A 13,510-nucleotide genomic window follows, 5' to 3' on the forward strand; every position below is an offset into this window, starting at 1 on the left:
TAGGACGTAATGGTACATCCTAAATCATGAAGGAGTGATCACCACCGGCTGCTACAGTGAGCTGGTTGTGATCCCTGCACATGTCTACTGATTTGAACAGCAGACATGTGGGCCTTCCTGGCGAACATGGATCTGCAATCCACCCATGCCTGTTAACCCCTTAAATTGCGCTGTCAAAATGGGACAGCACAATTTAAAGCGCAGCAGCAGGGAACATGCCTTTCCTCACTGTCATCGAAGGCCCCGTGACGTGATCACAGGGAGCCAATCGTTGCCATGGTAGCCCAGGGTCATGTGATTTCTCTTGTTGCTATCATGACATACTTCCTGTTATAGCCGACAGAGCAGCAGATGTAAGAAGAACGTAGCATTTCTCCTGATCAGAGCGATGCTGCTCTGATCAGGAGAAATGAACAAGTGATCAGACTGTTGATCATTATAGCCCCCTAGGGGGACTAGTAAAATAAAGAAGAAAAGTAAAAAAACAGTTTTAAAAAATTAAAAAAAATTAAAAGTTTAAATCAACCCTCATTTGCCCCATTGACAATTAAAGGGTTAAAAAAATGTATGCAAATATTTTGTATCACCGCGTTCAGAAATTGCCAATCTATGAAAATATAAAATCAATTAATCTGATCAGTAAATGGTGTAGTGGCAAAAAATTCCAAACACCAAAATTACGGTTTTTGGTCGTTGCAAATTTTGCGCAAAATGCAATAACAGGCGATTAAAACGTAGCATCAACGTAAAAATGGTATCATTAAAAACATCAGCTCGAGAAGCAAAAAATAAGCCATCACTGAGCCCCATATCACGGGTCGCGGAATATGGCACAAAATGTGGCGGAACTTTTATCGACAAACTTCTGAATTTTTTTTAACCCCTTAGATAAAAGTAGACCTATACATATTTGGTGTCTACAAACTCGCACCAACCTCAGACACACCCACACATCAGTTTTAACATATAGTAAACACAGTGAATAAAATACTCCAAAAACAATTGAGTAATCACACTTTTTTTGCAATTTTTCCGCACTTCAAAAATATTTGCCATTTTCCCATACACTATATGGTAAAATTCATGGTTTTATTTAAAAGTAGAACTTGTCCCACAGAAAACAAGCCCTCATATGGCAAGAGTGACGGAAAAATAAAAAAGTTACGGCTCTTAAAAGAAGGGGAGCAAAACAAAAGGAAAAATGGAAAATCGCCCGGAGGTGAAGGGGTTAGGCATTTATGGCAAAATCAGTAACTGAGTCAGGGTAGCGAACAACCTCAATATGACTGTGTTCACACCCTGGGACTGCTCTATTTTTTTTCCTGTATCAGATTTCTGTGTAATTGCTGGGAAATTGCACAACTCAGACACATGTGAAACTAATTAACAGGGTATGCTTATTATAATATACGATGCATCAGTTTGTGATCAAAGTTTGGGTTCTATACCCCATGTGGCTTGTCTGAGCTCGTATATGAGAACCTTGCTTTCAGGGTAATGTTGCATTGTAACACCACATAAACTGATTTCCACGCCTACATGAATTGTGATGTAACCCTGTTGGATTTTTCTTCACAAGTTGTAAGTGGATTTGCCCAAAAGACTGATGTAAGTTGCATGCATCTTGCACTTGTAATGAGACCTGTTTACCATATGGCTGTTTCTTTAACAGCCAAATTGCAGTTCAAAAAATGGATGCAAAATCAAGTGGCAGATATAAGAAGCAATGACAATTGGCAGCGTTGACTTCATTGTGGCTAAGATGCCTTTGCTAATATCGATATAAGATTGCAAGTTTCAAACATTTGGTGCACATTGACCTCTTTGTCAGTGACTCTTACAGCCAAATGATATCTCTAAAAAAAAAGTGCAACAGCAAGCCACGGACAAGTTGCATAGATATTTTTGGTTCGTCGTGTAGCCCTAGCCTACGTCAATAGTGTCTGTAAAGATGAGACATTTTATAATAGGAAGAGCATGAGAAGACAGGGCTGAGAGACCGACTGAAGCTTTTGGTAAATGTGTTATTTGACTTCAGAGCTAGATTGATGGCACCGCTGCTCTGTATGATGGCCTTGGTGTAGCTTCTGAGACAGGAGAGTAGGATCTCCACTTTTCTATGCCTGCAGTGTTTAGAAGACATCACTGCAGTTAGTCTCTACTTACTATCTCAGAAAAAATAACAATTAGATTTTTAATTTATTTCTAACATAACAATGTTAATAACATTCTAAATAACAATTTTTAATTAGAACAATTTAATTTCAAATTAGAATTTGAGCCTACAAATAGTGATGAGCTAACTGTTGGGTGCTTGGGTGCTTGTAACGAGCAGTTTGATGTGCGGGTTACCGAGTATAATGGAAGTCAATGGGGAACTTGAGCATTTTTCCGAAAGATGCTTCAATTCCTCATTGACTTCTATTGTACTCGATGAACAAGTACCAAGCACCCAAGCATCAATATGCTCGTTACGAGCACTCAAGCACCCAACAGTTCGCTCATCACTACCTACTAAATGTAAAACTGCTAAACAAAAGTAGGATACAAGTTATTGATTAATCAGATATAGCATTATTACTCATGAAACACACATTAAAGTTATTCTAAAACTTCACCTAAAACGATTCTTCAAACTATTGTATTAAAGAATGCTGAAGATTTTTGCTCTGCACCATGCAGAAATGGAAATCCAAATCTGGGCTATCGTATGGGCTATAGATCAGGATTAGAAGAATACAAGGCACTCCCAAGATTGGCTGCAACGTGTGATTTATTTAATGTGCATAACAACAACAGAACGTTTTCGGTCCGTAGACCTTCCTCAATAAGCACATTCGTGAAGAGGAGTTCAGCGTGGGTGATTAGCGCGGTGTCCACCGTTGCATGGAGGACACCGCACTAATCACCCACGCTGAACTCCTCTTCACGAATGTGCTTACTGAGGAAGGTCTACGGACCGAAAACATTCTGTTGTTGTTACGCACATTAAATAAATCACACGTTGCAGCCAATCTTGGCAGTGCCTTGTATTCTTCTATTGACAAAAGGCCTTGGAACCTGAAGCGCACCCCTACATCTATTACCATCAGCACAGAGGAAGTGCCATTTACTTCTTATAGATCAGGATTAGGACGAGATGGGCTTTTTTTAGTGCATTTAAAGTCTTTTTGTGCAGGTTCATTCTATATGTAAACTTTAAAATGGTGATGAAAGGTGAACTTACACTTCAAGCATCAAAGAGTAAAAAGAGACTTTGAAAACGGAAGATTGCAATCAGAAAGCAGAAAATAAATCGTGCAGTTCAGCTCAGATATATGGAGATGCTTAAACTGCAGTCTTTAAGATAAAAGGCCAGAATAAGTGGCGGCGTTTATATACTATTAGTAGTGCATTGGAAGCTTTAGCTGAAGCTTGGGAAAAGTGCAACTGGGGTAAGAGAAATGATTGTTCTTTGTCTTTAATTGACGGCTAGGTTTACATTCACAAACTGCAGTTGCTCATTTTGTACTGTCTAGATAGGAGCTGGGACCCCTCAGTCTAAATATTTATTTTTTCACTCTAAATGATAATGTGTATAAAAAAAAAAATATGCACACGCTACATTGGAAGTCATCACAAATCATGGAAAAAAAAGCTCCTCTAATTGCATTTTTAATAACATAGCACCTGCCTTTTTTTGTTACACAAATGAAGTAAACAGATGGTATCTTGGTTAGGTGACAATTAGTCATTTCCAAAGACCTTGCATCATTATCATAGCAAATATTCCATGTATTCAGAAGAGTGCGGATTCAGCAGGAGAAATCTGTAATAAATTCAGAGGTGCTGTACATTTGTACAGACGCTTTGCAATGTTCAGACACATGAAGGATTTTAATTAAGTTGAAATAAATGTGCTGGTGTACAGTACAAAGTAATCATGTTTGGTAATTAGAAATGTCCTCCTTGTGTGAAGGCTGCGTGGACTTAATATTAAACTTCAAGTAAACTCGTAAAGTGGGGGATTCAATTTTAACACTGATATGTTTTATTTACCCATAAATTCACTGCCTACTGTTCAAAACCTGATGGAGTTTATTCAGCATTCGGAGACTGATGGCGTAATCCTAGGATAGGCTGTTAATAGAGATGAGCTGATCTGTTGAAATTTGGATTCTCCAACTTTGTCAAACGTTCTCAAAAATGGAATTTGCAGTTAATAAATTTGTGCAAATCTCAATACTGGAAACCTTGTATTTAGAAAATACGAGGATGAGGAGAGAGAGAGAGGACCCTTCCAAACATAAAAGCTTACAGTTTATATAGGAGAAAGAGAGGCGACTCTGCTCACCATATCAACTTACACTCTAAAGGTGAGAGAGAGGACACTACTGTCCATAACAGCTTACACTCTACAGGAGAAAGAGAGGACTCTGCTGACCATAAAAGTTTATACCCTACAGGAGAGAGAGGACCTTCCCAAACATAAAAGCTTACAGTTTATAGGGAGAAAGAGAGGCGACTCTGCTCACCATATCAACTTACACTCTAAGGCTGTGTGCACACGTTGCGTTTTTTACCGCGGAAACACTGCGCTTAGAACCGCAGCGTTTCAGTGGCAAATTGCATGCGTTCAGCTTTCCCAGCAAAGTGTATGAGAAAGCCGAAAAATCAGTGCACACGCTGCGTTTCTAAACGCAGCATTTTGGATGCCAAAAATCGGTGCGGAAAGAAAAGCAGCATGTCACTTCTTTTGTGCGTTGTGGCTGCGTTCTCTCCCCCATTGAATCAATGATGCGGGTCAGAACGCAGCTACACCGCAGTGAGCTGCTTTTTTGTTGCGGTCCGCGGGCTTTGTCGGCATACAGAACGCAGGCATTTTACCTGGAAGTGAGGTCAAGAGGTTTCCTGTTGACCTCACTTCCTGGCAAAGTCCTGGAAAGCCCCCGGTGTCGCCAAAGTGCCTGCCCCGACCCCCGACCCCCCTCCCGAAAATCCAACATGGCCGCGCACACAGTAGCGCACCGGCCGCAACCTACTCCTATGATTTCTGTCGCATGTGCCTTGAGACATGCGACAGAAAAATGCCCCCCAGGCCCTGCCAGGTTACCCCCTATTCCCCCCGGTATTCCCCCTTACCTGTCCGGTCGCAGCGCTGATCCCCCGCGGCCCCCTCCTCCTTCACAGCAGACGCCGGTCAGTGCGGTCACATGAGCAGAGCAGCTGACAGCCAGCACTGTGTTCAGAGAGCTGTGCTGGCTGCTTGCACTCTGCAGCTGTGACCCGGGGAGAGTGGGTGCAGATTTTTGGCACCCACTCTCCTCAAATGGAGGGTCTGCCCTCCTAGAAAATGGGGGATACGTTCCCTGAACGTGCCCCCATATTCTAGAAGGTCCAGAGCCGACGTGGGACGTCCAAATGGATTTCTGCGGACCCATTTTTTTCAAATTTTTTGATTAAATTGGTGAACGAGGGTATGATTTGGGGAGTGTTTTTTGTAATAAAAAATTTTTTGTCATTTTTTTGGCTTTTGTTTATTGTCAATTAGTTATGTCTGGTATCTGATAGACGCCGTGACATCACTAATTGCTGGGCTTGATGCCAGGTGACATTTCACATCTGGTATCAACCCCATTTATTACCCCGTTTGCCAACGCACCAGGGCGCAGGATGAGTTGGGGCGAAGCGCCAGGATTGGCGCATCTAATGCATGCGCCACTTCTGGGGTGGCTGCGGCCTGCTATTTTTAGGTTTGGAAGAGTCCAATAACCATGGCTCTTCCCACCCTGAGAATACCAGACCCCAGCTGTCAGCTTCACCTTGGCTGGTGATCTAATTTGGGGGGACCCCACGTTATTTTCTTTTTAATTCTTTATTTATAAATTAAAAAAAAAAGCCTGGGAAACCTCCAAATTGATCACCAGACAAGATGAAGCTGCCAGCTGTGGTTTGCAGGCTACAGCTGTCTGCTTTACCCTGACTGGCTATCAAAAATTGGGTGGGACCCCACGCCATTTTTTTTCATTGTTTTTTGTTTTTTTTTGGATAAATACTAAGCTAGGCACCCTTTAGTGCCACATGAAAGGTACTAAAGGTTTCAGCTTAGAATATGCAGGCGGGGGTGGGACGTTATATATATTTGACATCCATTCATCCATTGACGCTTTTTTGGCTGTGTGCCCACAATCAGGTTTTGCAGTGATTTGGGCACTGAGTGTTTTCCCTGCGTCCATAACGCTGCGTTGTGCAGTAGAAGCACAGTGGAAGGATTTTTGGAGATCCCATGACCACTGTGCTTCTTTTCTCCGCAGCATAAACTGACCGGTGGCGTGGCTTCCCGAGCCTCAGCATGTTAATTAATGCTGTGGAGACGAGAGTGCTCTCTGCAGGTAGAATAGAGCTAAAGTCCACAGCAGCCTGAACCCAAATTGTGGGCATGGGCAGCTGCGTTCTCCCGTGGACAACACTCACATCTCTGCAGGAAGGCTGGCACTGTGTACCAGACGCCGTGTCGCTGGATCACGGCCACATAGCCTAAAAGTGAGAATATTGTTGCTACAGCAACATTTTGGGTGAAGTAGCTGTGGATTCAAAATGCTTAATATACTCCTGAATAAAATCCTTGAGGGGTGCAGATTCCAAAATGGGGTCACTTGTGGGGGTTTTCTGACGTATAGGTACCCAAGGGGCCCTGCTAATGTGACATGGTGCGCGAAGTTTATTTCAACTTTTCCAAAATTCAAATGGTGCTCCTTCCATTCCAAGCCCTCCCATTTATCCAAACAGAATATGGAAAAGAAGGAAATGACATCACAGGTTTTTTTTTCCAAAGGTCTGTGTTCAACCAATTTTATTAACACTGACAAGTCTTAAAAAACGCACCTAAAAAAACGCATGAAAAACGCATGCGTTTTTGAGGCGTTTTTCTCAAAAAGCATTATTTACAATTCTCCCCTCTGCCAGAGGGTGCGTTTTTTTTCCGCGCTGAAAAAAAAGCAACGTGTGCACATAGCCTTAAGGTGAGAAAGAGAACACCACTGTCCATAACAGCTTATACTCTACAGGAGAAAGAGAGGACTCCGCTGACCATAAGAGTTTATACCCTACAGGAGAGAGAGCGAGGACCCCACTGACTATAAGAGCTTGTACGCTACAGGAGAGAGATAAAGAGGAACCAACTGACCATATGACATTACACTCCACAGGAGAAAGATAGAAAGTAACCCACTGTATATAAGCTTACACTCTATAGGAGAGAGAGAGGAACCCGCTGACCATAAGAGCTTATACCGTACAGGAGAAAGAGAGGACCTCGCTGACCATAAAAGCTTACAACGTACAGGAGAGAAAGAGGAGCTCACTGACCATAAAAGCTAACACTGTACAGGAGAGAGATCGAGAGAGAGAGAGGACCCCGCTGACCATAATAGGTTACACTCCATAGGAGAGACAGTGAGAGAACCCCACTCACCATAAGAGCTTACACTCTACAGGAGAAAGATAGAGAGAGAGAAAGAGGGCCCCACTGACCATAAGAGGATATACGCTATGGGAAAAAGATAGAGAAGACTATAAGATCCTACACCCTACAGGAGAGCGATAGAGAGGACCCTGTTCACCATATCAACTTGCACTCCAAAGTAGAGAGAAAGAGAGGACTCCACTGACCATAAGAGCTTACACTGTACAAAATAAAGATAGAGAAAATCCTGCTGACCATAAGAGAATTACATGCTACGAGGTTACACTCTACAGCAGAGAAATAGAGAGGACCCCAATGACTATAAGAGGTTACATTCTACAGGGGAGATAGAAAGAACTTTACTGACTTTAAGAGCTTACACTCTACAGGAGAGAGATAGAGATGACTACGCTGGCCATAACAGCTTACACTCTATAGGAGTGAAGATAGAGAGGACTCTGCTGTTCATAAGAGTTTACATTCTAAAAGAGAGAGATAGAGAGGACGCCACTGACCATAAAGCTGGTGTCACACATAACGACGACGACAACGACGTCGCTGCTACGTCACCATTTTCTGTGACGTTGCAGCGACGTCCCGTCGCTGTCGCTGTGTGTGACATCCAGCAACGACCTGGCCCCTGCTGTGAGGTCGCCGGTCGTTGCTGAATGTCCAGCTTCATTTTTTGGTCGTCACTCTCCCGCTGTGACACACACATCGCTGTGTGTGACAGCGAGAGAGCGACGAAATGAAGCGATCAGGAGCCGGCACTGGCAGCTGCGGTAAGCTGTAACCAGCGTAAACATCGGGTAACCAAGGGAAGACCTTTCCCTGGTTACCCGATGTTTACGCTGGTTACCAGCCTCCGCTCTTGCTGCCAGTGCCGGCTCCTGCACTGTGACATGTGGCTGCAGTATGCATCGGGTAATTAACCCGATGTATACTGTAGCAAGGAGAGCAAGGAGCCAGCGCTAAGCAGTGCGCGCGGCTCCCTGCTCTCTGAACTGTGACATGTAGCTGCAGCACACATCGGGTTAATTAACCCGATGTGTGCTGCAGGAGAGCAAGGAGCCAGCGCTAAGCGCGGCTCCCTGCTCTCTGAACATGTAGCACAGCGACCTTATGATCGCTGCTTCTGCTGTGTTTGACAGCTAAGCAGCGATCATAACAGCGACTTACAAGGTCGCTGTTACGTCACCGAAAATGGTGACGTAACAGCGACGTCGTTGTCGCTGTCGTTTAGTGTGACACCAGCTTAAGAGCTTACACTCTACAGGAGAGAGATAGAGCGGACCCCACAGACCATAAAAGCTTACACTCTACAGGAGAGAGATAGAGCGGACCCCACTAACCATAAGAGCTTATACTCTAGAGGTGAGAGAGAGGACCCAGCTGTTCATTAAAGCTTACACTGTACAGTGACCCATTGACTCTGGAGATGGAAAACCAATCTACTGACCAAACTGTGCTCCACTGGGAATTGATGATCTATGACGGCCCAAATACTGACCACCACTGTACAAGGTATGATAATCTGGAAGATGTGATAACTGCAGGTCATTATAGGGAGACCTGTGCAGCAAAACAAAATGACATTAATAACAAATGGATGATAAAATAGACACAGACCAGAAATAGATGAAAAGTAGTGATGAGTGAGCACTACCATGATGGGGTGCATGGTATTTGAAAAGAACAGGTTGAACGCTCAGATGGGCTTGACTTGAGTACCAAGTATAATGGAAGTCAATGGGAAACTCAATCATTTTTCCCAAAGATCTTTGTTCCCCATTAACTTATTTTATACTCTGTACACAAGTCAAGTAAAGGTGGTGTCACACACAGCGACGGCGACAACGACGTCGCTGCTACGTCACCATTTTCTGTGACGTGGCAGCGACGTCCCATCGCTGTCGCTGTGTGTGACATCCAGCAACGGGCTGGCCCCTGCTGTGAGGTCGCCGCTCGTTGCTGAATGTCCTGCTTCATTTTTTGCTCGTTGCTCTCCCGCTGTGAAGCACACATCGCTGTGTGTGACAGCGAGAGAGTGACGAACTGAAGCGAGCAGGGAGCAGGAGCCGGCATCTGGCAGCCTGCGGTAAGCTGTAACCAAGGTAAACATCGGATAACCAAGAAGCCCTTTCCTTGGTTACCCGATATTTACATTAGATACTAGCACCGCTGCTCTCACGCTGCCAGTGTCGGCTCCCTGCTCCCTGCACTCCTAGCCAGAGTACACATCGGGTTAATTACCCGATGTGTACTCCAGCTACGTGAGCAGGGAGCCGGCACTGGCAGCGTGAGAGCACACCGCTGGCTCCCTGCACACGTAGCCGGAGCCGGAGTACACATCGGGTAATTAACCCGATGTGTACCCTGGCAAGGAGAGCAGGGAGCAAGCGCTAAGCGTGTGCGCTGGTAACCAAGGTAAATATCGGGTAATGGTTACCCAATATTTACCTTAGTTACCAAGTGCAGCATGGCTTCCACAGCGACGCAAGTCGTTATGATCGCTGCTGCTATGTTTGACAGCTAAGCAGCGATCATAACAGCGACTTACTAGGTCGCTGTTGCGTCACAGAAAATGGTGACGTAACAGCGACGTTGTTGTCGCTGTCGCTATGTGTGAACCCAGCTTAAGTCTGAGCATCCAACCTGGTCATTTCAAGTACCGAACACCCAAGCATGGCAGTGCTCGCTCATCACTAATGAAAAACAGTCACACTGATGAAAAATCACTGATGTTGGAATAAAGCTTTTCATTTTTTTTCTTATCATATTGGTTTAAATAGGTACAGGGAAGTAAAAGTCTGATTCAGAACACAATATTACCATGTCTGTGAATTCTATAGATATCCTTGGTAACCATATGCTCACTACTGGAGGTATGAAGTAAACAACTAGATATTCATTTTCAAATTAGAGTTGATAAATTAGCCTTGGTGGCTGAACCAATGACATTGGCAGCATGGAGATATTAATTCAGTTTATTTTGATGAAGATGACTTTGTTTATTAATATGAGATTGCAAAATGCAAGATTTAAAGGGAATCTGTCAGCAGGATTTTGCTACCTCATCTGAAAGCAGCATGATGTAGGCAAAGAAACCTGAATCCAACGATGTATCACTTTTATTACTGGCTGCAGCTGTTCTGACACAATCAGAAGTTTTAGATTTAGTCATGTAGCAGAGCTGAGAGAGCTGTCCTGCCCACACCAGGCTCTCTGTAGAGATTGTACATTGACAATGAGATGTCAGTCACAGCAGGGGCATGTCAGATTGCCATGCAAGTGAGTTTCTAGTCCTGCAATGGTAAGGATCCTGCTGCTTAAACAAGCATAGTAAATAAACAAAAGAACATTTTCTGTGTTAACCCTGGATTCAGGTTACATAGGAAAAACCTGATGACAGATTCCCTTTAACAGCACAGTGACCCCATTGTCCAGTATGTTAACTAATGCTATTACTTACTAGCAAAAATATATATATTTTTTTTATTTATACATGTATACTATGATTATTAAGAACTTTAGCTGGACAATTAATAGGTTGAAAAGTCAATTTACAAGCATCTTATGGTCATTTCCATTTTGGCTGCTGGCGGGGAGCATCATTATTTTCCAGTGATGGGTTTTGCTAGAGTCATAATAGATTTTGATATAAGCAGTAATATCTGCTTTATGCTTCTGGATGCTACAGATTTTAATATCCACCAAGCAAGAAATGCCATTCTTTTCTCTGGCGCACTCCTTAGTATAGTGGCATTTGCATTTATTCATTATGCCATCGATATCAATCATTTTTACATTAGCATGAACAATCATAATCTATAATAAAACAATAGCTTTCATTTTTTTGCAGTTTTCTGCTCTAAGGCTTTCTGTCCACAAAGATTTTTTTATGAACTTTTCATGCTGCGTATTCCCTCTGTGTCAAAAACGCAGCATCTTACAGTTAAACTGGGATGCTGGTACCTTAGTCCTTATTGGATTTAAAGTGTGCATTGCCATCCCCTGATGATCTTGAAAAGGAGAATAGCATCCAAGTCACTCAGGGCAACTATGTGGCATTATCTGCATAGGGTTAAATGTGAGCTGCCCTTGTTAGGGCGGGATAATTTTGGCAACAAGGGCCATTGTAGTATTGATTGGGTTCAACAGGGTAATCTCCAAGCTCTGCTTGGTTGATGGGTCTCTGTAAGACCAATTCATAGGGTTAACTGTGGACTACCCTTGTTAGGGTGCAAGTATTAGGGCCACAGGGGCCATTGTAGTAGTGATGGGGCTCAACAGGTTAATCTCCAAGCTTTTCTTGCTTGGATGGATGTGTAGAAGGTTAGATGTGGACTGCCCTTGTTAGAGCAGGAGTATTGGGGCAGCAAGGGCCATTGTAGAATTGATGGGGCTAAACAGGGATATCTCCAAGCTCCCCTCAGTTGGATGGACAGCTCTCTGTAAGACTAATGCATATTGTTAGATGTGAACTACCCTTGTTAGGGTGGGAGTATTGGGGCAACAAGGGCCATTGTAGTATTGGTGTGGTTCAATAGGGTAATCTCCAAGCTCTGTTCAGTTGGATGGACGTCTCTCGGTAAGACCAATGCATAGGGCTAGATGTGGCCTGCTCTTGTTAGGGTGGAAGTATTGGAGCAACAAGGGCCATTGTAGTAGTGATGGGGCTCAACAGGGCAATCTTCAAGCTTTGCTTGGTTGGATGGATGTGTATCAGCTTAGATGTGGACTGCTCTTGTTAGGGCAGGAGTATAGGGGCAGCAAGGGACATTGTAGTATTGATGGGGCTCAACAGGGTCATCTCCAAGCTCCCCTCAGTTGGATAGACAGCTCTCTGTAAGACCAATGCATATTGTTAGATGTGGACTGCCCTTGTTAGGGTGGGAGTATTGGGGCAAGAAGGGCCATTGTAGTAATGATGGAGTTTAACAGAGTAATCTACAAGCTCCGCTCAGTGGGTGGACGGCTCAATGTAGGACCAATGTGCATACAAGGACCCCATCCCTGGGATATTGACAGATGGGTGAGATTATTGCATTTTTTATTAGTTCACATTTAAGTCAATGGTGATGCAGACAGTTGTCTTTGACTGACCACTGTTAGTTTATTCAGTTTATGTCTAGAGGGTCTGCAGTTAATTTCTGCTGATCTACTTTACCTGATAGTGAGGATTCTGGGAGTTATTTGAGTGTTTGATACGTCAAGGTCTCTACCTCTTCTATTGCTTGGTTTTGCTTTACATAATAGGTGCAAAAGTGGTGCAGAAATTCTGCAACATAAAAAAACTCACCAAAAGCTGATGGTGGGAATGTAGCCTAACATTGGCCAATTATTGTTACTTTGAAATGAGAAATCAGATCATAAACTGACCTGTATTCATGGATTTTTAGTGTATGGTTTACTGTAGATTAGATAACAAATAACCTTCTGTCACCAAATTAAATACTGACAATTACATTTAGTCTATAGATTAATGTATATACCTCCAATAATATGTGATAATTGTTCTTTTGTTCCTGATAATGAATGAAAAAACAGTCACCTCGTCTTAAATGGAAACTGTGATTTATCCAATCAACAGAAATGCCTACTACATAAGATGGAGATGGCGGGTTCATCTATAATCAGGATTTAGTAGTGCTTTAATCACATGACAGAGTTCTTCTGTTCTCCTAATTTCTCTGTCATTAATGAATAGTAAAGGGCATGAAAAGAAATCTGATAAAGAGAAACACCAGTGTAATCTAATTTCAAAGCATTCATTCAAGCCTCCTGCAGGATAAACACCAATGTAGAAAAAAGTAAGAATTGTCACTCTAATGTTGAAGAAACGACAATGTCTTCATGTGACGGCCATGAAAGATATTCTGCTTCTTCAGTTCCTTCCTGACTTAAAGTGTAAACATCATTTTAATTTTTATTTCATAAATCAAAATAGTATACATAAAAATAAGCAACTCTGTAATATTTCTTATCAGACAAATTTGATTCTTTCTCTGCCAGAATTGCTCAGTCATTCAAAGTTCCAGAAATGAGTGCATTGGTTGAGAGGCA

The 13,510-nt window shown here is 42.9% G+C and overlaps 2 protein-coding genes across 4 annotated transcripts in view; one reads left to right on the top strand and one right to left on the bottom strand.

The window, feature by feature from the left end:
• Window positions 1-13,510, top strand: part of CSMD2 (CUB and Sushi multiple domains 2) — a 1,639,331-nt gene that overhangs the window by 840,995 nt on the left and 784,826 nt on the right. The gene's annotated exons all lie outside the window — the stretch shown is intronic.
• LOC142292409 (uncharacterized) overlaps window positions 1-13,510 on the bottom strand; it is a 78,375-nt gene that overhangs the window by 44,469 nt on the left and 20,396 nt on the right. Inside the window, exon 6 of the mRNA XM_075337756.1 lies at window positions 8,904-9,016. Coding sequence (XP_075193871.1) covers window positions 8,904-9,016 — 113 coding nt within the window. The remainder of the gene's footprint in view (window positions 1-8,903; window positions 9,017-13,510) is intronic.

The sequence above is a fragment of the Anomaloglossus baeobatrachus genome, chromosome 2 (assembly GCF_048569485.1).
Source record: "Anomaloglossus baeobatrachus isolate aAnoBae1 chromosome 2, aAnoBae1.hap1, whole genome shotgun sequence".
NCBI classification, from domain to species: Eukaryota; Metazoa; Chordata; class Amphibia; order Anura; family Aromobatidae; genus Anomaloglossus; species Anomaloglossus baeobatrachus.